Consider the following 26,706-nt stretch of genomic DNA (forward strand, 5'->3'; position numbering starts at 1 on the left):
CTTTTGGAAAATCATGTATTTGTTCCTACAAATGGTCTCCAAGCTTCCAACACAGGGGGGAGATGAAGGTGTTTAAAACAGTTGAAATTGTTGCCATGTGAATGTACCCTTTCTCTGCGGACAGGAGCAGAACAGGATCAGTGAATTTAAAACTTTCCTAGTCATTTTTAGAACAATTTCTGTCACATGAAAAAGTAATCAATATCAGCTTATTTTTAATTGTGCTCCTGTTTAATTTGAGAAAGTCATAGTTTGTAATCATCAAAGTAGAAATTAAATTATTTTATCATTTTTTTATATTCTCTCTAGTGTGCATCTCTCGATGGCAGATGTGCTATAAGTTGTGATGATGAAGTAAGTATGTAACTGATTTTATTCCATTTATATCTCTACTACAATAGAACCTAAAGCTGATAATAATGTACAGTGAGATATTTAAACTAAATTATTCTCCTGGTGTAAATTGAAATAATTTTCTATAATATTATACTGTTTAGATAGTGAGGTTGACAACACTGCATAGATTCATTGTGATGACTTGTGCTTTGTGAATCTCACTTTGGAAACCATTTGAAGATGTTCTAAGGCAATTTTTTGCTACTCTTTTATTTGTTTTAGAAGCTAATCTTTCAAGTTCACGCTAGAATTAGATGTGAATTTAGAGTTCAATCTATGCAGCGCTAATACATAAATAGCACTTCAGAAATTTTTTCCAAAAAGAGTAAATTCAATTAATTTGACTTACCGAACTTGCCAAAGTAGCTTTTTATGTAATTTACTTTGGTAGATAAAAACAGTGGGTTTGATATCTTATGAATAGATCTTTGCAAAGAATTTGACATACCATATGATATTTTGGTTAAGCAACCTATGTAGTACAGGTTAAATTAATTAAAACATACACGACAAAACACAGACCACAATGGATAGGAATTAGGCAAACAAGGTTCTACAAAATCAGAGTTGGATTTGAGATATTGTATTATCTAGTTTTTATTAGTGACTTAAAAAATATTACTGATAACATCTGTATGTTGTCTCTAAGCTGAATGAATGGTGTGGAGGGATCTGGATCATCTGATAATCTGTGCTTGAACAACTATATGAATTATGATAAAATGTAAATTCATACATCTGGAAATAAACACTGCAGGCAGTATTTGTATGATACTTTTAATAAAGTGGCCAAAAGAATTGCTTCAAAACATACATAAAAGTCAAGACCCTGATTGGTTCTGTAATTCATGCCTATGCAATGTTTTTGCAATCTTTTTAAAAACATGATAGTGTGTTTTTTATACAGTTAAAAACTTTTAATACAGTTTTATTCCATATTTTATTCATGCTTTTTTGTTTTCTGGGAAGCTGGTATCTGTATCACCAAGAGTCAGCAGTCAGTGCAGCGTTAGTTTTTACAACCCTTTCAGCAAAGCATAACATATAGTACTCACAGCAAACCATGAAAACCTGAGCAGTTACCCCCAACATTGTAGACTCTGGTGTTTCAACAATGCCTTTTCATCTCTTTTTTCTCTGAAGCCTTTTCTTCTGAGTATCTTCAAGTTCTCAAAAGTTTGTGTCACTACTTTTTACAACAGGAACCTGCATACATTATTTGTGGTATTCCATAGTCTTCCATCCTCTCTACTGTCTCATCTTTCTTACAGTCTTGCCCTACTGGTCACCCTCTGACAGTCCCAGCATTTGAAATAGACTCCCACTTCTTATCACAGAGGTGCTGCTTGCCCTGTATTAATGTATTTCAAGTTTTCCAAGTTTGTTCAGGACATTAAAAAATTAACAATAATAGTTGCATAAAGTATTGTGTTATGTTTCCTGTAGTGAAAGTTAACAGAGTTGGGATTTCCTGAGGATAGGTAATTCAAAACTTTAAATAACTGTGGTAAAAAAGATGTTCACCAATGTGTTTGAGAAGTGCTTTCTAACATTCACCATTATTGTACTGGAGATTTAGTTGTTTAAGGCAAAAAAAAAGTTATTTCATTTTTTTATTACTTTTGTGTAAATTAATTTACAAGTTTAAAAGGTACATCATCATTCCTAGCAATCTCACTTCTAGGATTCTACTTCACAACCTCATATACTGTGACATTGAAATGTGTTTTATTGAAAAGTGAGTCCATGACATAGGTGCAGTGATAATCTTTTAAAAAATATGTGTCTGCTCTATATGAGACTTGGATCATGAAAAACATTCCTATTGGCACAATAGTCATACAGAGAATTAGTTTATCCTTTGTTTTTTGTTTTTGTTTTTTTCCTTTGAGAGCTTTGAATTTACTAATTTCTTCTTGTCTTCCTGATGTCTCACTTTTTATTTTAATGTTCTGTTTTCTTTCTTTTTTGTTTTTGCTTTCTTAACCGATATTACATTCCATTACTGTTATTATATATTTGAGCTGTGAAAAATACATAGAGAAACTGAACTGGATCAAAGCTACTGTAATTCAAATGTATTCTCAGACCTCAGTCAACATTCTTGCTGTGTTTATTCTGGACTTCATGCCTACTCTGTTTTACAAGCTCAGGGACTATCCAGCTATGGAACTTTCCCCTTGAAATCTGAAGTTCACTGATCTTGAACCTTTGGGCAAACCTGTGCATAGTTCATTTCCAATACCTGTGAAACCTTGTGAATTAAACCTCTTTCACACAGCTCTAGTGTATGCAAATGCTATTATCCCATGCAATAATCTTGTATCTGAAATCATCCATTTGAGATCTGCTAACATATTGGAAGTGCACCCCACTGTCCTTTGTCAGTGCTAAGTTTAATTTATAAACTGTTTCCTTAATGTAGTACTAATATTGAAAGTTATTTATCTTGCTGGCAAGTAGGTGAATGAATGGTCCTGAATGAAAATTTTTCCCTTGTTAATGTTTCTTAAACAGATTGAGATAGAAACCCTGTTATCTTCACATTCCTCAAAAAAGATACAGATTCCTCTTATTGTGTTATGCTTTTTTCCAATAATAATGCTAAAATGTGAGTATCTTTTTAAATTCTGAACAATGCTAGTGAGTGACTATGGCTTAGAAATTTGAGACATGGCCACTAGTTATCGAACCGAGGCAGTGTTTTCCCAGCTGCATATAATCCATAAACTATGAAATTAAGACTACACTCTTTCTTGTCCAGCATAACTACTTTTATTTATTTTCTGCACTGTGGAGCAATATTGTTTCCAAAGCACTATCTTTAGATATGTTTCATGCATGAGGACTGAAAATATGTATCCTCAAAGAGCTCTGTATTGATTTAGCTTCTCTCCTAATAAAGTTAGTGGGAGGTTTATGATTGACTTTGGTGAGAGCAGTGTTCTGGCATTACAGTCTGCTTCTGAAATTCCACCTTTCACAAAGCATTGAGGTTAAGTAGCTACCTCTTCCGAATGCATTAGCTCTCCTCGTTTCTTTGCCAGTATCGTCGGCTTTTCACATTGCATTTGCCAATTTTTAGCTTTCTAGCAGATCAAAGGTTGGAAAGGGGTTGTTTCAACTTCATTTTTGGTGAGTTTTCTGTCACTGGGGATGTTTGTAGTTTAGGTTGTTCTATTAGAATGAAAATCGTGACTTTGTGTTAGGGAATGATGTTCGTTTCAAACTTTTGCCTGATTGGAGCTTCTTGGCCTTTTTAAAAACTAAACTTCAAGCCATCATTTCTGCAATTCTCTGCTCTTCTTCAGCCCCACAGAACAGTACTGATACATCACCAGAATGAGAATCAGACACATCTGGGCATCTCGTGAAAAATCACAACGTCATGCACACCTACTATGCCACAGAACAGCTTTCCTCTCTAAAACTGCAAAGATTTTGCTAGATTTGCAGAGTGTAGCAGAAAACATGTTTTGTCTTCTCTCTGTACAGTCCATTTGCAGGAGGAAAGATTTTGAATTAAAACCAAAGCCATGATGATTCCTATACTGGAAGACATCCTACATTTTTTTACAGAAATGCTACAGAAAATTCAAAAAACAGTTACAAAATGTTTGCTGATTTAGACCAACAATAGAAATATGTTAAAGGTTTAACGCTGAGGTAGGTATTTGGCAATACTGAAGAGAAACAGTTATATCAAGGTTTGAGTAGAACCTTATGTTTAAATTCTGAAGCACAGTAATTAAAACTTTGCCTGTAGCAAGTAATTCGCTTGAGGTTAAAACAGTGCATTCAGCTATGGAGAGAAGCACTGATTTGGGTTTACCTTGTTTTATACAGTTTGTATGTCTGACCTACGAAAAGCTAACAGTTCTACCTCTAAATCCAGTTCCCAATTAAAAACACAATTTGAAACATTTTAGGAGACCTATGGGGCCTGTTTTACAGAAGTTTCTGGTCCCATCCCCCAATGAACAAATTAAAAAATATTACCTGATCCCCTGTTGGTCCTCCAGGCTGACACTGTGTTTTCATTAATACATCATTAGGGTAATGACATTGTGCTGATGTTTTTCCCCAAACGCAGGAGAAGCCATCAGGAACAACAAAGTCCTGTGCCTTTGGAAATGGAGTTATAAGGGAAACTTAGGAATTATAAAAGCATTGACCTTGTTATTTTCTTTTTCTTTTTTTTTTTTTTTTTAATAATAATTATATCTCCTCCCTTTCTGTGCACATCTTTTGGAGTTTTTTTGCATGAATCAAATGCATAAAAATTAAATAAGAAAACATCCTATAAGTTGAGAATACATTCACTTAGAAGTTATGTAAGCCGTGAGAACATCCTGAAGGCTTTACACATTTAGAAGTCACCTGGAATTAGAGTAAATTAAGTAATTAACTTTTTGCTATATCATAAAATAAACAAATGAAAATTGTATTATATTATTTTTCAGGCAATCAACTGTTATCTAATAGATAACAATGGTTTTATTTTAGTGTCTGAAGACTATGGACAGGTAAGTGAAAGATTTTTATTTAATCTTCTCATATAACTTATTTATCTAAACTTACTTATTTTTTAAGTAGGCCACTATCTTAAAATGTTAAGGAATTAGTAACATAAAATTAAAACAAAATCCATCAACACAGAATGCTGGGGCAGGCTCTCCTCTGAAACTCATTAATGTTCTCTTAAAGGGCTTTTCTTTGCTGCAGAAATGTCTGTCTTCCATAAACATTTTTACCCCAAGGAAAAATATTCCTTGTGACATTTTTGCCACATGGAAGGGCTGGGGAGGGAGGGAGGACACTGGGGACACAGAGCTTTTATGTTCAAACTTGAGATAATGAAATTTTACGGAGCAGTTAGCTAAGGAGTTTGTTTTCTGAAGTGCATTACAGTCATTGAAGGATTAAAACTAAGCACTCAGCATCACAACAGAGAGGACAAGGATTGTGATTAATAAGAAGATAAGTCAAAACATTAATTTTCTTTGACTTTATGGAAAAAAAATACTGGAAAATGAATATATAATTGGTCAATCCTGGAAACCTTACGAAGAAACCACCACCATTTTCCTTAACTTTTGCCTGAAAACTGCTGGGATGGTGCCCCAGTTATGCCAGCATTGTATGAAGTTGAATTTCTTTTATGCGTTGGGATTGTGAATAGAAGTACCCATACTCCTATTTAGCCTTCTGGTGAATTAAATTTGATATGACTGGGCTGGTTACTGAGAAATAGTTATTGGAAAGAGCTTCAGGTGACTTGGAAGAGTGACTGAAGAGGAGATAAAAACTTTAAGTGAATATCAAAAAAGAAGCGAAACTGAGCTTTACTTTTAATTTACAAGCTCTAATTATCGCAACTTTATATCTGACAATTCTGAAAGTAAAAAGAGACAGATACTTTTCACCTTTGCACAGCACAAAAGTAATTGCATGTTTCCTTGTGATCCCTCTCTTGCTCCATTTAGGTTGAGACTTTGAAAAGTTTATTACCAAGTAATGTACAAGGGAAATACAATTTTTCTGAAACTAGTATCCTTCTAATGGGTATTAGAGCATTAACTGTTAAGCATGCTGGACTGCCTCATGTGGTAGTCATTCTTCATGATGTCTTCTTATATACAAATCTGAGCACTAAAATGGATAACTTTGTTTTACTTTATTAAATTTATTGCTTCCATCCCTTTGCAATGTCAGTCATGTTCTGAGTATAATTCCAGGATGCACACATAAAATAACATGAACTAAAAATGCTTAAATATTAACTACATTATGTTAGAAGCAGCTGTTTGTTTTGGGTTTTTTTTCCCCTGTATCTATTAAATCTCTATTTTCTACTTAGCTGAGCAATGACCTAAAAAAACACACGCATTGTAGAATATAATCTTGTTACATTTGAAACATTTTTGTCTCATTATTCCCCCTGTTGTTGTCATTATTCACAGATACTAAACTGTGATTTGTGTAACTGATTTGCTAGTTGGTAGCTGGCTACAACCACTAAATATGATTTGGAAGAGGTTTTTCCCTTTGGTGTGTTACCTGATACTAGCTACTACATATTCCTGTGAAGAATATAGTGATGATATGAACAACTGTTGGACCAGAACTAGGCTAGAAATATGTTATGACCTAGTTTTTAAATTCTTTGAAGAAATGTTGATTCCTACTTATGGATTCATAAAACATCCAGCATATGTGAGTCCAAAGGTTCTGCTTGTGCTACTCTTTCCTGGGTGCTGGGGGAAAACCAGTAAGAATCACGTGGTGCTGATGGAAGGTCAGGAAATAACCACTGGCAATATCTGCAGATTCTTGCTCCTATGCCACTGCTTCTTAAAACACATAAGGAGGAAACCTTCTTACCATTTCATGGAACAAGACAAATGGATGGTTCTGCCCTACCTGGCATACCTGGTTCTGCCATATTCAGCACTGGTAGCTCCTTAAAAATATTTATGTGTTTAACTGCTGTTCAGCTCAACCATTAATTATGACAGATCTAAGCCTAAGATGAATAATAAAGTTGTCTCCATATTTTTATAATGCTAGAGTAATATTATGTTAATTATAATGTGATATGTTTATTTATTTTAGATGTGTATGTACATGTACACTCTATATATATTGGGGGTAGGGAAAGGAGTAGGGAAGTGGGATGAAACGTTATCAATTGCTCACCTGTCTGGGATTGCTTCTGCACTATGGACTTTCCAAAAATGACCTGAACTGCTCCAAGAATCTTGTTCAGCATAGTGTAATTCTTCATCTGAATTGCAACTAAATTCTAATGTATTTTATATATATATATATATATATATATATGTATAATCTGGATGTTACTGCTTAGAGGGAGAACTAGCATTTACAAATGGAGCTTTTGTGGAGAGAACTGTCACTAAAATGTCTTTATAAGACTGAAGCACAACTTGATAAATCAGGTGTATTGCTATCTAAGGTTATACTAGTCATTTATGGTTTGTGCTTTTTGACATTGACTGCCTCTCCAATGGTTAGGATGATCTTTCTTCATCAGTCAGCTAAGGGCTATTGAAGCTAGTATTTTTAGTCATATAAACTACAAATGTTCCTCTTGTTTCTAGGAGACTTTATACACCCACATGTTCCAAGTTTCCCCTGAGTAAAAAAAAAAAAAGCAATACTTGCTTTTTAGGTGGAGGAATGCCTTTTTGCCTTTTTTGGCTAGGGCTGTAACTTTTCTGCCTGTGAGCTCCCAGGTGCATACTTGAGGTCAGCTAAGTTCCTTGTAATGGAATTGGGGTTTAGTTCATACAAAACCTATGGAATCCATGCAATTTGAGAGTGTAGTGCCCTTTCCCCCCCATAAATTGTGGGATTTCTCCCTTTAAACAATGCAGAGAACATACCCAATCCTGCTGGGAGTTGAGGCTCTAAAATAAAAAATGGCTTCCCAAGCTAGAAAAATGCTGTACATGCAAGATTTTCCAATGCCATATGAATGGCTGTGGATGATGGAGTCACTTCCATATTACATACCATAGTCATAACATGAATGTTTGTTTTCTCAACAGAGATTTATTTTTATTAGTCCACGTTTACTGAACAAGGAAAAAATGAGTAATTCATCAGGCTGAGTGGTTTTAAGTATTAAATGACTCTGAATGGAGTTAAAATTTATAGGATTGATGAAATGTACTGTTCCAGCTCCTTAAACAGGTCATGCAGGAATTATAAACAATGCTTTTTTTATGAATGTTTATGAAATCCTCTCACAACCTGTTTATATTTTTTTTTTAAGTCATATTTTAATCACAAGGCTTTGTGATCAGATTAGTGTGTTTTCTTTACAAGCTTTAGGTTTGGATTGCTTTTATTTCTGATATTAGATGTTATATAATGTACCTCAATATATTGTATAAGCTCTCACATCTGCTCAGGGGTAATAATGTAATCCCTGTAACTTGCCATGACTGTAAAGTCCTCTTCAGTTTTTATGTAGTGGTAGTCCTGAAAACCTATCTATGTAACTGTCAAAGCCACTCTTGTCAGATCCTAGAATATGCCACTTTAAATTGCATCCTGCATTGTTTTGCATTTATCTAACTTTCGGTAGTTTCTTGCATTTTCCCCTTACAGACTGGTTACTTTTTTGGGGAGGTTGAAGGGGCTGTGATGAACAAGTTACTTACAATGGGCTCCTTTAAGAGGTAAGAATTAACTTGACTTTTTATCTCTTAAAAAATGTTGCAAAAACAAAATAAAACAAACGCAAAGTCACATAAAAGATGGTCAAGTCTGGCAGTGTGGCTGGATTCTCATGATACTGCTTTTCCATATGATCTGAGTGTAACTCAATGCCGTGAATGTAGAATTTCAAGAATATTGGAGACAGCCGATAGTGCATTTCTTGTTAAAAGAACAGTTTGACTTTGATGTTAAAACTGTTCACTTATCCTGTTCCTGCTGGGCTCAAGTGGGGAAGGTATTGAGCCATATCTACTGCTGAACAATTTTAAATGTCTCTAAAGCAAATCATTGGTGCAACATTAAACATTTTGACCTGTAAAAAGTTGGAGATTGCTCAAACTAGACAGTGGAAAATGCCCAACTGTTAAAGGGACAGAGTTGTTCTACAAGTAGTTCATTTTCATTTGCATGATGACTCACCATTGAACATTGTTGTGACTGTTGACCTGATCTTACTATCATGATGACAATAAAAACTAACAGTGATTTTATGTGTCATCCTTTGAAATAAATTGTGCATCCTGGGGAAGTGAGAAAGGTCTTTTTGCTTTAACCTGTACCACAACACTGGAGTCTCCATGGCTTTCACACAGCCTGAGAACTGTTCCTTACCCCTTTGTCCTCTCCTAGCATGAGAGAAGTGCAGACTATCTATATTATACTTTTCCCTTTTATTTTCCTGTGCATTTCTAATATTTTAAAAAAAGACACATCACTGGTCCCATCAACTGCTGAATTTAGTTATTAGTGAGGGTGTATATAGGTGCTTCCTTGGTAAACCAGCTCTCCTAAAGGCAGAAAGCTTTCCGTGCTGCCTCTGCACATTGTAGCTGAATACCACTCCCAGTAAATGACTGACCTGAAATGGAAAGATCTAGCACTCACTGAATCATTCCAAGTTTTTGAGGGTGGCAACCTTCTTGTGTTTAACATTACATTCTTAACATATGCTGTAAAAGGAAGTGAAGTAATACATATGTATAGAATGGGTTCTACAATGAGAAGATCTGTTTATACAAGAAATGGAGCATTTCATTAGATGCAAATAAAAACATACAGTCAAATTCAAGGGATAATGCTTTAATTTATCCCAATTTGTTTTGTTCTGCCTAGCAAAGCGTTTCAAACAGAATATCTACTGAACAATTGATGGTGGTAGGCACCACCATTGAGAAAAGAAAGGCTGCATGGCTCAAGCATTCCATCTAAATGGCAATGGGTGCCAGTTTGGCATCGATCGTTGGCTTATGATTTTGCTGGTCTTGAGCTCTGAGGGAGTTAAAGATAATGAAGTCACTAGATGAGTGCAACTGAGCTGCATGCTAAAGAAAATGTAAACACAATGAGCCAATTATTTAAGCACAATAAACTGTCCACTGCCAATCAGTTAAAAATGGGAGAGAATCAAACTGGTGTAATTGCACTAAATGAGCCACCTGCTGTACAGCAGATAGCTGTATGAAGCAACAACAAAAAACCCAAGCCCGAACTGTCTTTGAGCTGTGTTAGATGAGGCCTTTAAAATCAATTATTCCAGTAATATGAAGAAGAAATCTTTGCTGGCTTTCATGAAAACTACCCAAACACATTTACCATATTTTTAAGATTAATAATTTGTTTGAGTGGAGTTGTGTTTTGCTTTTCCAAAATCTATTTTCTATGGAATAAGAAGAAAAATTTAAAAAACCACTGAACTGATGCAGTGGCAAAACCTGCTAGCAATACTGTTTTCCTGAGAGCACAACAATATAGATATTGCATGCATTACACTTGTCATTACTACTCTTACTATGGAGACTAAATCAGAGAGCAAGCGCTGTTCATTAGCATTTCATTCTCACAATATCCAGAGCCATCCTTCTTGCAGTTTGCTTCATATATGGCACCTACCATCTAGCAGGTGAATTACATAACTTTGCCATGTTTGATCTGTTCTGGCTCCTTTTCATTTAGATTAGAAGTAGAAGGTTCTATGATTCCTGATCTTCACTGCAGAAGAGTTTAGTAACATCTGCAGTGACCGTGGAAAGTCTCCCTTTTGCACAATAACCTGAATGGCACTGCAGATATGTGCTACCACCTCGCTGATTCATGCCAGCTTTCAGGTTCCCTCTCCACAAAAAGAATGAAATAAGTCTTTGTGCATTCTCTTAGCTACCACTAATTTGGAGGGATATAGAAGTTCTTTTTAGGATTGAGCTGGAAGTGTTAAACAAAAGAGGGTTGTTTGCTGCTGACTGTATTTCTTTTCAACCTGCAGCAGGATGAAATTCAATTTTTGTGTTCGCTGTTTATTTTTTAAAGTGAGCTTAAATACCTTCTTCCCACCTCAATTTCTTTAAACTCAGTACTTCTTTTGAATAATGTGTTCATATGTATGTATGTATATTTTCTTAGTTTATGGGGTTTATATTTAGGGAGAAAAATTATCTCAGTGCTTCCACAGCAACGTGACATGTTCTATGATTTCATTTAGCAAAATGATGTTTATCTTATACCTTGAATGTTGCACACAGTTAAATAATTTAAATATAATTTAAATTCATAATTAAATAGATTAGGATGTGCTTATGGAAAAGTATATGCTTCATGTAACTTAGGAAAAAGTTTCTTTATAGTTTCCTCAGCACTTTGTTTACATAAAAACAGTGGAAAAAGTAGATTCAGCTTCTCAAAGCATGAAAATAGAAAAAAAAACACATTAACCTCAGAAAAATTAAGGGCTATCGGAGCAATCAGATCCCCAAAGGAATGAATTTAGTAAATCTATAAAAGAAAATTCAACAGCTCTTGACTTCAAAACACTTTCATCCTTTCCAGCAGGAGGAAAACTAAGCAATTCTGCAGGATAAATACGGAAGCAGCAGCATTTCCTCTTAACAGTTCTGTTTCCACCAGGCACACTCTTGGCCTCTGAAAAAGAATCTATGCTTTGGTATTTAATCATGTTGTCAGGATATACAAATGAAATGGTACACCTCTGGATTCCATCTTTCACAGATGCTAAAGCTCACTCTAATAGGTTCTTGTTTCTTCAAGAGTTTCTCTTGTTTCTCAGTTTTTCTTGCTCTGTTTCTTTATCTCTACTCACATGCTCCCCAGTGAATAACATGTGCTGCCTTTGCCCTTACGGCACGGTATGGCCTCGATCCTTCACCTATGTTCTCCAAATGCGTGCACATAGAGGCAGACTTTCATCTCTCTGTTTTGATTTGCTTTATAAGCAAAACCTAGCAAGTGTTTTGCCTCCAGATTATAAAATTATAAAAAAAATCAGAACTCTTTACTAAGCTACTTGCAAAGAGCAGAACATTCTTAAAACGAAACCATGAAAACAAGAACTAGTTGCTCACTAACAGGACACTAATGACACTGAGGCTGCAGAGCCTCCAAATGAAGGGTATTTTTTAGTTTAGTTTAGGCCACTCTTTCTTATTTAAGCATTCATTTTAATAAGATATTCTTGAATGTTTGATGAAGGTGTTAAATGGACACATACTTTAAAACTGAGTTTATTTTCATGTGGATTTTTACAGTCAGTGGTTTGACCTTCTATTAATTTGGCAGTGTTTCTGAATGTAGATGTGCACTTTGGAGAAGATCAGTGACAAACTGAAGGAACAATTCGAACTGGAGTTAGTGGAATTTGCAACTGGACAAATGCAACTGCGATGTAGCAGTTCTTATATTATAAAAAGTTTTGCTGTCTTTAGTGATGATTTATTTAGTAAAAGAAAAAGTAAGCTCAAAATAAGGTAGCATAAATGCCACAAAAATAGTCAGGTAGATGAATAGGCATGTTTTGTGTGGGCAGGCAGAAGACATTCAAGGTAGGGAAATCAGCAGACTGTTTCCAATAATTATCCTCTATATTAGCTGTCGTGCACTGCAGAGCATGTATGAGGCCTGCACCCTTGATCCTGAATTTCTAATTGAATAGTATGTAATTGTACTTCCCTGAAGAATGACATTTCATGTTCTTCAAAAAAAGAGCTGTCAGAAAGGAAATATTATAGCAGACTGTCTAGTACGGGTTTAGAACTAGGTACAAAAGAACCAAATTATATGTCACTTCCTTCTTGCTATGACCAACAAGAAGAGCCATGTTCTGCTGCATTGTTTTTTGTTTACTTTTGTGTAGTTTTTTGTGGGTTTTTTTGTTTGTTTGGTTGGGTTTTTTTTGGTTGGTTGGTTGGTTTGGTTCGGTTCATTTTCATTTACCAGATGTATATCTGGTACCTGTGCTCTAAAACTCCCGCACTGCTGCATGGCATGTTTTCTGCTCATCTTTTGTCCATGTGACATCTAAAATTAATGTTTTAAAACTGTGCGTGGACATTGTTAGAGTTTATATATCTGTAGATATTACCACTAATTTAATGCAGTATATTAGTATATGGGAATCGTTTTGCCTGCTTAAGAAGAAACCCAGGCATGTATGCTATGGAAATGAATTGTCATTCTGTAAGATAGAAGTACAGGTTGAGTTATTGTTTGTATACATGTTATGCTTTGGGTCACCTTGGCACTTGGGAATAGCTGAATCATAAATGCAAAGATATGTGGTGACAAGTTTATTTTGTCAAAATGCTGTAATTTATTTTTATGCTTTTCATTGATTTTCTTAGTGGTGAAAGGAATTAGTCTGACAGCTTCTGATACTAATATTCTGTCTGACAATGAAGGTGACAGAACCAGAGCAGCAACAGCACGAGATTTCTTACAGTGTCCTGCTATGTCCTCACAAGGACCCTTTCTAGACTTCAGACACTAGTTTCCTCTTCATACCATTCAACACTGTCCCTCCTTCCCTTCCTTGTGAGAATGTAAGACAGGCTGCATATCCTGTGTCTGAGTTAACAAACATCTTTCCACCAAAAGAGAGCTGTAGTCACCATTAATTTTTATGTAGACTGCTGAGTAAAGAATAGTTTCCATAATTAGGGCTTCCTGTGTTATTGATTTCCTTTGCTTAGTTCTTTGGAGCACTTCTTCCTTTTTTTTTCTTTCTATCGACTTGACATTTACTCTACTCGAACAAGCTCCCCAGGGAGATAGTCACAATCCCAAGCCTGTCAGTATTCAAGAAGAGACAAGACAATGCCCTCAGACACATGGTGTGAACTGTGGAGTTATCATATGCAGGGACAGGAGCCGGACTGGATGATCCTTGTGGGTCCCTTCCAACTCAGGACATTCTGTGATTCCGTAGTTACAAGCTTATTATTCCTACACATTATATGAAAACCCTCAAATCTTGAACTGGTGACAAAACATTTGAAATTTTATGCATTGAAGTTCTTTCAGCTGTTAGAATTGTCAGTGATTCTATTTTACGCTACCAGGTAGAAATCTGTAGGCATGCTGAAAATCTATCTGAAAGCAACAGAGTTTATGTTTTTGTAGCCTGTGCTGCTGGTAGGTCTTAAAAGTTTAATTTTCTTGAACCAGATTCATACTCAGTTGTATGTAGATTGCAAAGTACAAACTGGAATTTACTACAGCAGAAAATTTTCACTAAAAAGTGTTTGGCCCCGGAAGTTATATAGGATGGAGGTGCACACTTAGTTTTTAGTAAGTTACTTTCCATTCATTAAAGATGATTGCACATTGTTCATGTTTATTCTATGACTGATGTTAAAAACAAATGCTCTGTAGACTTCAGTGACCAGGTGTGGAAATATGGGCAGTTAACAGCAGGGTGATGTCAGAAAGTCTCAAGCACACTATCTGTAGCAAGAGCAAAGCTCTCCTGTGAGGTGCTGTCATGCATAGCGTGGACTTAGGCATCTAGATGGACTTAAAATTAGATCAGGGGAAACAGCCAGTTATGTTCACTAACTATAGTCAGTTCAACAGGATACAGTTAGATGCAGTTATTTAAAAGTGTAGTACAATCACTTCAAAAATGGCAATCCGGAAGCCGTTTCTTTCTGCAACACTGAGTTATGTCTGTCTTCGTAAGAAAAAGATTATTTTCTAAAATCTCATGAAGACATTAGCAATAAAATAATGCTCTGGAAATCATACCTGGGCACAGAAGCAGCACAGATTTCAATGTGGTTATGGGCTTCATCCACTGATCTTTGAAATGTCTTGCAAAATTCCCATTTGTTCTTAGTGCGGAAGAATCAGGGCTTTTAAGATCATTTGGCAGTAATGCTTTCGTTGCTATGTTTGGTACGTCCTGTGTGTGTGGTAGTTGTTTGAATCATCATTAGAAACTTTCAGATAGGTGTCAAACCTGCCAACTTTGATAGTTAGTGAGATGGAAATGTGTTGTTCAAAAAACCAGAACACGCTCCAGATTTTGTTGAGAAATCTACGTCAAATATATTTAGTAAGATGAAACTCATCATAATTTCATCCATGGATGATATTCAAGCATTTCCAGAAAACAATTTTGCAGTGTTCCACAATGATTTTGAGGTTGCTTATTACAACTCTTCCCCTCTGCCATCACTCTAGTTTAGTATTTCTTTACCTGTTAAATGAAGGGAGTTTTTAACTACATAAATGTTAACATTTGCTCATAGTGTAATCTTAGATTGTTGTGTACCCTGTACTATACAACAATCTACAAAAAGTAAAATGTAGCATGTCATGGCAAAATATTAATTATATTTGAGATTATTTGCGAGTACATCTTTCAGCTTTTAATGCCTTTTTATCTTTGAGCATTTAAAGAATCTAGTACATCTAGTACAATGTAATAATTACATGAGAAATGTAATACAAGTACAAATATTTAGAGGGGAAAGGCTTCTTCGAAAATTTGAAGTGAAGTTCAAATTATAACAGATGTTCCACATGACAGGATATAATAGTATTTAATTAAGAATTCTTGGCAGAATAATGAAGTCCACAGATTTTCCAAACAGTTCTAGCATACAAAATTGAAACTTGAGAAACTTATTGCACTTTCAAACACACACAAAAAACTATTTGCAAAGAATAAAGACAAAACAATGCTATTCTACTTGTAACACTAGATATTGAATGAAGCAGGATGGGACCATTTCATCCATGTAGAATTCCTTGACTACTCTGCAGAGAGCACATTAACATCTGTAAGCTGCCCTTGTCTGCACTTATTACTTGCCACCATCACTAGGAGGTCCAATTCAAAGTGTAACGTGGTCCTTAGAGGAATAAAATAGTCAAGCCAACAAGACTGAGCTGTAGAGATTACCTTGCAAGGGCTGAATTCTGACCATTGTTAAAGGGGGAAAAAACAAAGGAAATAAAAAGCTAGGGAAAGTGGTGTATTACTGCATGCCATACAGGCAGCACGGCTTACACCATGTACTGCTCTGTTTGTCTTGGCAGATCTGTGTGCGCGGATCTGGCTGTGGGCGTGATTCTGCCAAATATGGTCAGTGGTCAACTTACACCCATGTTTAGGTCTCTAGTTATGCGTTTGTCTACCATGTGACTCTATCTGCCAGTCCACAAAACAAGGGCTTCCTAGCCATTTCTATTCTGAATATAAAATAAAATTAATTATGTAAGTGGTATGACTATGTGCTGAATGTTTAGTTGAAGCTGCAAGATCAAATGTATTAGATATTTTGCCTGTAAACCAAAAAGAAAATGTAGGAATAATGAAGAGGCTTTTAGTGATGGTTGCTGTCACAAAATTAGATCAGAAAAATTATGAACAGCTTCTACCACAGTGGATTACAACATATTATTGCTACAGGTTGCAGTGTTTCATGGCATGCAGTGCAGAATGCCTCATGGTGATGCTGAATGCATTTCATGACCTGTTTTTGGCAGCTTCTGGGACATCCTTTCTGTAGCTGAATTTGTGTGCTCTCCTTTCTCTTCACTTAGAAGCAAGGCACACAATGCAAAATGTTGAAGTCCCATCTCATACATCTATAAACCATCTATGTCCAATTGTGTTCCTTTGTCTCTCTGATGATGCAAAAGTCAAATGGATATGTTCAAATAATACTAGTAACTTTTATATTTACACTTTTTGCAACTTATCAGCTAAAGATTCTTTACATCTGCTATAGATGTTAAATGCTTTTTATGTGGATGAATATGGTTAATTAATTGTTCTCTGGACAGACAGATTTAGAGAAGTAATCACAATTCCACATGCTATCTCTGAGTTCTGAATTTTACATTTAGATCTCTGAAGTGTATCAACGATGAGTAAAATCACAAGCAGAAAGAAATTTCCCTGTTTACTGTGCATCTGAGAAGGCTTCTAGCCTGTTTTTATTACAGCAGGTACCTGACGTGGAATATTTTGCCCTCATGCAAAGAACAAAAAATAAAGCATCCTGCTTCAATTATCTGTACTGTGAATACACTGAAATTCCACCTCTCTCTTCTTTGGAAGCAATACGTTGTTATTACAAATTAGTTGGCAATGATAACTGAGATGCTGGAACTGTAGAAGTGTCTTTCTGCTTTTGCTGGAGCTCACGAGTGGTCTGTTGTGAGAAGCCTCTCAAATGCATAGGCTCTTTTGCTTTCTGGGGCTAAATGTGCCAATTTTAGTCCAGAACCAATTGTTTAAGCATCCTGATGAATGTGTATTCTCCTCGCATTGTTTAGATCATTGTGTGTTACACTGTATGTCTATCTTCCCTGCTTTCTCCCAGTTATGCTTTTCCTTTGTTCTGTAGTCTGATAAAATCTTTACAAATTTTTCAGTGTTTCTTACCTTTATTCTCCTTTGTGTAAAGTGTATTAAAATGATCCCTTTCCCTCTTTTCCCTGCTGCTGCTATAGTTTTTATTTTCCTGTCTACTTTGTGGGCAGACTCTTCCACTTTGTCATTATTATTCCACTGTGTTTTCTTCTTTTAGTCAAGCAGTTTTCTGTTCTTCTCTGTAGAATTACACTTTATGACTACCAGGCCATGTGTAGAACAAACAAAGAGAGTAGCGACAGTGCCCATAGCTTACTGGACGTAAGTATAGTGAATTTTCTGAGCACCTTTCCATGCAATCATCAAAGAAAATTGTTGCAAATATCTCATGGCCATTGTAAGCGCATTATTTTGATTTGGAATGCTTACAGCTCTTGCATACAAGGAATGGTTCATTATAAAAAAAATGCAAAGTGTTAAGAATTTTCAAGCTCAAATACTTACACAGTCTTTTTTATTGCTGGCCCATGATTTCTGAGGTTCTGTCGGAATACTCTTTGCACCATATGAATCCTCCTTCTTAGGACTTTGTAAATTTGGCAATAGATTGTGCTTTATTTGGGGGACTGGAATCACAAATGCCTTTTCTATGTGTAAACACATACATGCAGAAATGGAATTCAAAGTAAAAAATGGAGATTTTTACATATATATATATATATATAAAGATTGATTCATTGGCAAGGCATACACATCAGTGATTTTAACATTTTTTTTTTCCTTAGTATTCAAGGAAGTTGTCTCTTAAAGTAGAACTTCAATGCATTTAAACTCTTGTTTTCAGATCTGAATACAAACTCGGACCCTTTGCAAGGCCTAGTCGAGTCTGAAATTTTGGGCTGAAATTTTGCTTTCCTTTCATCTCTAGGAAAGACTTGTAGCTTTTTATCTTTTCTTATAAGACAGTCCTTAATAGGCAAAAATCTTTACTCTCTCGGGCATAATGCATTCTGCTGGCTTGCTATTTCAGCCTGCATGCTATGGACTGACACTCGCTCATTGGCTCTATGCATTATCAGCCCTGTCCAGAAATAATCTTTGTGGCCTCTGAAAACTTTAAATGGCCATTTACTGCTGTGGCAAAGGGCACTGCTTCACTGAGGCCCAGATTCAGGGTGGCTAAGCATGGTTTTAGAAATCCAAGTATTTCTCTTAAAGTCAATGTGATTTCTTACATGTGCTAAAATACTCTGTTGATATGGAATCTAAGTAGTCTGCAAAATGTTGTGCTACTAGGAGACCCTAACACAAATGAGTTAGACAAGGACAGGTTCCGCTACAAATTTCTGGGAACTAACTGTTCTGCCTGAGATACTTTCATAAAAGAATAATCCTATTGATATTCTTTTCAAAAATAAAATATTCACAATGTAGTGGAAGTACTATAAACACAGGATTTTCAAAGTATTTGCTGTATATTTGTTGTGATCCAGAAAAATGGAGGGAGGAGGGAAGAATCTTACAAGCTACTGAAGTGCTTACAACTAAGCTTTCAATATGTCACAGATAACTTAATTTAGGTAAATTCAAACTCCAGAAGCTTTTCCTAGTCTAATTAGACTGAAGTAATGAATAGAGATTTACATTATAGAGGGGCAAGCCTGTGAATTGCAGCCTAAGAACAGCTCATATTATCTACCAGAGCTGTTTCTCCAGCAATAGCCTGGGAAATAGGAACCCCTAGAGGTTAAAGATTTAAGAATCGTTTGCAAAACTTTCCTTTTCCAACTGGTAATCTGTGTTTATGATCAACCACATTAAAAGGAAATTTCATTACTGTATATTTTAATATTCAATATAGTAATATTTACTTCTTCATAAGCAAAAGAAATTGTTCTTTTTCTCATGCTACCCATGTATTTGAATATCCATTATATTGTCTTTACATGAAGAATTCTGTTAAGATATAAATACTGTACGTTTTGCCTTTTTATTAAATTAGTTGCTTCTCTTCAGCCTTATAATGCCTTCTTTGCTGCAATAAAATGGATTATGACTGAGCTTGTCTTGTAAGTAAATTTTATCAAGAACTTAATATTTGTATGGATTAATGAATATTTTTACTTTTGAATACTGAATATATGTTTGTACTTTTTGCCTTTTACATACATTGTGCTGTTTCTATTATATTATTTTTATTATAGTAATATTTATTATTTTTTTTCTTTCAAATTTTTCATTGTTAAAATCTGAGAAAGTTTTGGCTTTATGATTGCATGGTTGTACTTTTTACATTACTCATGGTCTTCACTTCTATTCGTATGTCTTTGCTTAGTCAGTCTGGCAGATCGCAATATACAAACCAAATTTATTGTTGTGGTTACTGTTAAATTTTACAGAAATGTCTGGCTGTTTGTAAAGCTGCTTGGGTGGGCAGTTGTCAATATAGCAAGTTGTTCTAGTGATTCACTGTATTGTCTGCCAATTCATGAATTTCTATAAGATGGACCTTTTACAGAATATGCCAGATAACGTATACTCTGGATGTTGCTGAATTTTTTCACGTGGCCTAATTCTTCTAACGTTTCAAGTTAATAAATAATGAGTATTTCCTTAAGAGAGATTGCCTAAGAATTCACAAAGAAATACCATATGGAGAATAGGAAACCTTTAAATGTATCTTATGTTATTAACCTATATGTTTTATTATTGCTCTAATCAGAGAGCAGAATTGCAGATTTAACTGAATTTTATCTTTGTTGCAATACAACTGATTTTTTCTTGTAGTAATTTTGTTTTAATTGCAAATTATATGAGCTTTCATCAAAGTTTGGAATAAGAGTTAAGAAGAATTAACAGAGTGGCTGTTGCCAGAGGGCAGAGATTGATCTTAAATGCAGCTTTCAAAGTAAATATCAGGGAAAGAAATCATGTTAAAATATGACTTTGATGCTAGCTATAACAGCTTGAAAATTTTCCAGAAACTTTCTGTTTTTTAAGTATTGTAGTGTCATGTCCTTATGATAACCTGGATGTTGGTTTCACATTCTTTACACTTACAATAACTGACACACTGCCACATTTCAGTCCATTCTTCAAAGTAAATTGCAGTTAATGTTAGTGGGAGAATGCATTATCTACACATCTAATTAGAACAGATTAGACACTGGCTAATCAATACTTTCTTCTCCTAGAAATAAATTAATTTTATTATTTTAGTTCCAGAATGTAATATAAGTATTTTATGTGTACTTCTGAACTGTAGCCAGGACAGTTATCTTTCAATCGTACTTTACTAGAGTCAAAATACCGTGCGTAATGAAGTATTAAAGTTCAATAATCTTCAACAGAAAAAATACTGTATGCTGCCATGCATTGAGAATTTTAATGGACAGTTCAAATAAGATCAATAATTTAAGTTAATTACAGGTAAATCTATTAATTATTCATGAGGTTATTTTCAGAACAGATTCTCAGTGGCAAAATACAACTCAGTGAAAATATGACAATAGGAGTAGTTGATAATCCCAGAGTTATGCTAGTAACATGAATATCAGTTCTGTGTTAGCTTTTGTTTAAAATAGGCTTAATGGTATCAAGCTACTGCCAGCTTAGTGTTTTGAAAACATTCTGTGGGATAATATGAAAATTCTAACGATTTCTATAGGTTCCTTGTGGAATTTAATCTATGCAGTTGGTGGCACTCTGATCTAACAGCAAAAGGTAAGTGTATTTTTTTTTCCTGACTATAATGCTAGAAATGGTGAGATTAAATTGGATTTTTGAAATTCAAATGTGTATAAAATGTTGTAGATTAAGTAATAGGTGTCTGATAACTATGTTCACCATGTCAACATCCATGTCTTTGTTAATGTTTCCCAAAACACAAGATAATTAAGATCTTCTATGAATAGTGCTTGTGTGTACTCTAGGAATACAGTACACATGGAAAAGCTAAAATAGTAGACAGTGTCTAAATATGTGGTGGTTTGTTTGGTTTTGTTTGCCATTTTTTTGTTGTTGTTGTGGGGGTGGGTTGGGGTTTTTTTTGTTTGTTTTGTTTTTAATGTTCACCTTCATACCAACACAGTCTTTGTGAATAAGGCAATTATACTAGTCTGTTTCTGCATATACTACATTTTTTCTAATGCATCTGTAATATGTAGGGGGTTATTATACTGGAAAATGCCATTTCAACAGAAGTTCACAGGAATGTGGTAATTTCAATATAATTTCATATAAAAATATTTTTAAGACTTTAAATAGTATTTTTTATGCATTTATTTTTAAACAAGACTTTTTTTAAAAAGTAATAAAATCTAGATGAATTTATATCAAAATGATTTTTTGAAATGTGGATACTTCATTTGAAATAATGATGAAATTTTAATAGTTTCCATGACAATTTGAATTTTTCTGTGTCAAAAGTGTCTCTTGTATTTTAGCAGACTTTTTATGGCATTTTAGAAGTGTTGCTCAAAAGTAAAAAGCTAACTTACAAAAGCAGTGTTCCTCAATTGGCTGTTTCATAGGCAAAGTGTGTTGCATGCCGTTTATGGTATAATGGTTTAAACTGCATTCTTCAGTCTCATATTTGCAGATTTGCATATTCCTTAGCAAAGCAGGGGTTAAAATTGCTGCTTTAGGCTTCTGTTTATATTTACATTGCCTGGATACTAGGCTGTCTTTATGCCAAAATAATATTGTCTGAAGTTAAAGGTATCAGGAAAATGGAATATACTGATGCCCTCGAATATTCCAACATCCTCTGTAGTAAGAAGATGCTGGAGCTCTTCTAGCAGAAGGGTCTATCTTGGAGCAACTGGAAAGTACCACAGTCAATGGCAAAGCACATTAGGCTACTGCCTAACGTGTTGTAAATTCTACGTAGGGTCAAGGGGAGGCTGAGATGAGTGTCTGCTGGAGGTGAAGATTTGATAAGAACCTTCTGGAGATTTAGGTGGATTCACTTAGTGTAGCCTTTCCCATGCTAATTTAAAGGGTATGCTGCATTGCAACACTAAAGGCAATTCTTTTGTTATATGACATGAAACAGCCAGTGGTACTTGCATTGCATATCAGGGAAACTATCCTTTACAGACAGCATTTCTCCTTCATCACATGAAAATGAATGTCTATTTTGTATTTTAAACATGTACTAACTACAGAAGACAGGAATTAATACCTTGCAACCTTTATTTTTTTGAAGACAAAACTATCATTACAGCACTTTGACAGACAAGTGTGATTGAGGGATTTTCATTCATGTTTTAGCTGAAGTTTTAACTACGTAATTCACTTGCTCCATTTCTCTGATGAGTAAGAGTGTTGAAAATACTCCCTCATCATGCTCATTGGAATGTCATCATTTCTGTGGTATTGCTTGTCCAGTTCAAAATTGGTTAGGTAGCAAGTGACAGTTGTTTAGAAACCAACGTATGTTAGTAAAACAAAAGCAATTGAGATTTCACAAGAGCGAAAAGCAAGTTCCTAGGTATGTTTTTCTGTAGATGTGACATTACCACTGAGAGTTGTAATAATTATGACTGCACTTCACGAAATTAATAACAATGATCTTGCACCTTTTTTTTTTTTTTACTTAACAATGCTTAATGAAGCTCAGAAAAAACACTCATCTCTTCTAATGGGGAAATTGCTTGTTGCTCTAATTGTGACATTAATAGAACACCACATATTACAGAGATCCTAGAGGGTCCCCACATACCTGCCAATTTACCAAAAATCTCAATCACATTGTAAATGAGAGAGAAGAAACTGATGTCCTAAACCTTGGGCAACCCTGTCATCTTCTGGACTCTATCGAGGTGCTAGAAATGTGAGACCCATGGATCTCTGGCAGTGTTTTTGTTACACAAGCCATATGTTGATACAAGTGAGGGTAGAACCAAAATACATGTGATAAATTTCAGTCATTCTTGGCAACAGATAAGGAGAACAGAAGAGAAAGGGTGAAGGTGCAGTAGAGCTAGTCAGACAATTCTTAAGAAAATGCTAAATTGTAAAATATGTTTACAACTACAGTGAAAATATCAGAAGTAACAAAACTTTTCTGACCCAACTTTAGTATCTTCCTTGAGATCTGTGCATTTCAGGTAATATTTTAAAATTATATAAAAAAAATATGAACAGTTCAGAAATGCATATTCTAGTGAGTGATTGTGAATGCAGTTTTGCTTATTCCCCTGTCACTGTGCAATAGATACTCCACCGGCTCTGAAACAGATTATCTTGAATGGAAGATCTGTCGAGTCCAAGAGCCTGTTCAGTGTAATCTATTTTTGTCATGCCTCGTCTTGTTTTCTCACTTAGCAATTAGTTTAAGATAGGCTTAACATTCATGCTGATGTGCAAGTGTTCCTTTGTGTTAAGGAAGAATGAAGGGGTGGGGAGGAAAAAGAAAAGGAATAGGGGAGAGACATCATCCAACAGATATATCAGTGTGAAAGTCATCAACTGCCTTCAGTTCCCAGCTTTGCTGCTGTCCTGTAGTTTGACCTTGAACCAGTCTCACTGCTCCCTGGTACCTCAGTTTCCCAGTCTTTAGGATGTAAATAGTGATACTTTCTTTTCCCTTGCACTGCAGGGGCTTCTGATTAAAAGTGTTATGCAGTCTTAATTTTTACTATTTTAGGAGCAGACAGCAAGCATTAGTTCTGGGCCAAGTAACACTTCTGCCCCTCACCCACAGAGTAATTCCAACTGATGAAATTCTGCAAAGATCCCCAAGCTGTAATCCCAAAAAACTGTTTCAGCTTCAGTAAAATGTACCACAGATTAGTTGTCAAATAAATGTAACCCCCCATATATAATCATTAGAGGTGCATAGCATCACTGAAATCAAAACAGTAAGTCCGTTTTGAATTTGCAGAGAAAAAAATACAAGCTTGTGCATAAATGTAAAGTAGGTTGGTAATGGCTAAACCATGAATAACTACTTTAAAAGTTATGTCTTCCAAAATTACATTCCATGGATAAACTTTTTTTTTTTTAATTGAAAAAATAGTGTTATGCACTGCCTAGGAAATCTCACAGGGTGGCAGAAGCTGAGTAATGTTTCCGTTTTCTGAGAGCTCTGTAATGCAGCATCTCATGTTGTTCAGAATTTTGCGTGCTATTCTTCCCATGTTAACATCAAGATATTTTTTTCTTGTGCCTATAGCGCAGAGATTGAAACAAACCCTAGAGCCCTGTGATACTGAATATCCAGCTTTTGTTTCCGAACGCACTATAAAGGAGACCACGGGGAATATTGCTTGCGATGACTGTTTCAAGTAAGCCCTTTCAATTTTTTTTTTATACAACTGTTTGTGACAAAGCAGTAAAACTGATTTATTCAAGGTTATGTTGAAAAATGTACAAGTCTGTTATATCTTATGTAATGACCTCTGTCAGGGTGTCATTTCTCTTCTTACAGAGATCCTTTAAAAGTTCGATACTCTTAAATTAAAGTAGTGTCTATTATTTTCTACCAAAAAATGTAAAACCAGTAGAGTTTTATGCTAGCTTCAAATAATAGTGAATATTTTAAGATTTTTCCTGGACACAGGCAGCATTCTAATGGAATATTCGGTAAAGATTTAGATACAAAAATGTTAGTGCTGCTAGCTCTCCTATACCAGAGTGAAATCCTGCTGGATAGGTTAGAAGTTCCCTTGTGGTACCGTGAGATTCGGTTGTTTTACTTGAATGCCAAACAGTGTTTCCTTCTTAGAATTGTGAGACTGAAAGTGTGTGAGAGGATTAAATCTATCCTGCAAACTTTCAGCGTTGGGAAGCTCACATGTCAGTGCTGCAACTGTGTCAGTTCTACCAGTGCTACTGTAAGTTGTCCCTCTTGGGGTTAAAGGAAGAGAAAAACTTCAGTCTAGCTTTCCTCCTTCATACGGAAAATGTATTTTCTCTGCATTTAGTGTGTATGTGCAGTGATGTTTTTATTATAGTTATGGTACACTGTAATTGAAGAATTACATAGGTGGTCTTTATGCAAATTTCTGTACTTCAGTAAGTCTCTTAATTGGCTGTCCTTTATACTGAGAAGTCATAATCACAAAGGAGATGAGTATTTACAGTGATAATTTATCTATTGATATAAATGACAAGAAGAATGTATAAATGAAACAAAAATTGTTACAACTCTCCCTTTCCAGGCTAAATCAATATGTGATTAGCAAATAAAGGTGACTTCTCTTTTAAGTCAATAGTTGTGCTTCTGGACTTGCTTCTGAATTTTCCCCTTGATATCTTAATTGTTTTAAAACAGGAAATAGGAGTAAATACACTGGAGATTTATTTTGCATACTAATATACACCTTTAATTTGCTGTTGACCAACTTTTCATTATAAGGAATGTATTTGTGTCTAGTATGAATAATTGTTTTTATATTGCTTTGTGGGATAGAAGTATGAAAGTGCTTTGTAAATCGATTCTAAGGAGCCCTTTAAGTGTAACAATAGGTCCCACTGCCTCAAAAGTACAAACTTGACAAAATCAAGCCGTGACTTTTCCACTTGACATATCAAATACAACCTATGTTACATTGCTATGAGTGCTTCATGCCAGCTCTGTAGAATTCAAGCAGCCTTACTTTATGATCATTTCACAGAAGATTGCTGACAAGTTGTGCAACAAATTATCATACATCTCTTATGTTTAAATATTGCAAGCACGCATGATTCCATGAAAAGATTAATTTAACAGGACCAAGTTTTCTCAAAGGAATGAAGATTTGAGTCTGTCCTAGGTAACTTCAGGTCAAAGGAAATAGCTTTCAAAAATAACACAATTCTGCAATACTTGGACAGCACTGAGTTGGAAACTGAGTTTAGCGAAAATTATAGTATTTCAAAAATAATGCACTAAGATCTTTTTCATAGAAAAAACATTTTGTGTTCCGCAGTGGAACAAAAAAATAAAAGAAAACCCTGTAAGTTGCAAACTGATCTCAAGGCACCCATTATTTTTCTCCACAAGCAATGGCAAAACCTAAAGAAATAATCCAGAAGAACTATTAGATTCTCATGGGAAAGTTCTTCGTTATACCGTTTACCCACTGTCATTAGCAATCTACAAATTGCATCTAAGATTGCAGACTGCACTGGATTCCAAATATTTTTGTTATAACCCAGGACACTTTCCCGCAGAACAGCTAAGGAATTTGACCCAAAGTCCTTTGTAGACCTACATCTTCTGACCCAGTTTTCTGTTTCATGGCCTCAGTACCAATAAATATTTTTACAAGCAAGTGTATTGCTTAATACTTGTAATTTAAGAATGATGGGCTCAAGCAGACAGAATTAAGGTTCAACCTTATATGCAGTGAGTTTTGAACGGACGCTATGACGCTATGTTCAGTCTTAAATCTGCGTGGCATGTATTGCGTACTGGGCTTTTTATTCAGATCGCATTGAGTCAGTGGGATTAGTTTGTGTCC

At 35.2% G+C, this 26,706-nt stretch overlaps 1 protein-coding gene across 1 annotated transcript in view; it reads left to right on the forward strand.

The window, feature by feature from the left end:
* The window catches only part of CACNA2D3 (calcium voltage-gated channel auxiliary subunit alpha2delta 3), a gene marked incomplete at its 5' end in the record, with an annotated part of 422,930 nt that overhangs the window by 381,102 nt on the left and 15,122 nt on the right, over positions 1 to 26,706 (forward strand). The window contains 7 exons of the mRNA XM_080350552.1: positions 310 to 354; positions 4,860 to 4,922; positions 8,533 to 8,603; positions 17,500 to 17,575; positions 19,271 to 19,323; positions 20,922 to 20,977; positions 24,435 to 24,546. Coding sequence (XP_080206678.1) covers positions 310 to 354; positions 4,860 to 4,922; positions 8,533 to 8,603; positions 17,500 to 17,575; positions 19,271 to 19,323; positions 20,922 to 20,977; positions 24,435 to 24,546 — 476 coding nt within the window. The remainder of the gene's footprint in view (positions 1 to 309; positions 355 to 4,859; positions 4,923 to 8,532; positions 8,604 to 17,499; positions 17,576 to 19,270; positions 19,324 to 20,921; positions 20,978 to 24,434; positions 24,547 to 26,706) is intronic.

Source organism: Nesoenas mayeri, assembly GCF_963082525.1.
Source record: "Nesoenas mayeri genome assembly, chromosome: 10".
NCBI lineage: Eukaryota > Metazoa > Chordata > Aves > Columbiformes > Columbidae > Nesoenas > Nesoenas mayeri.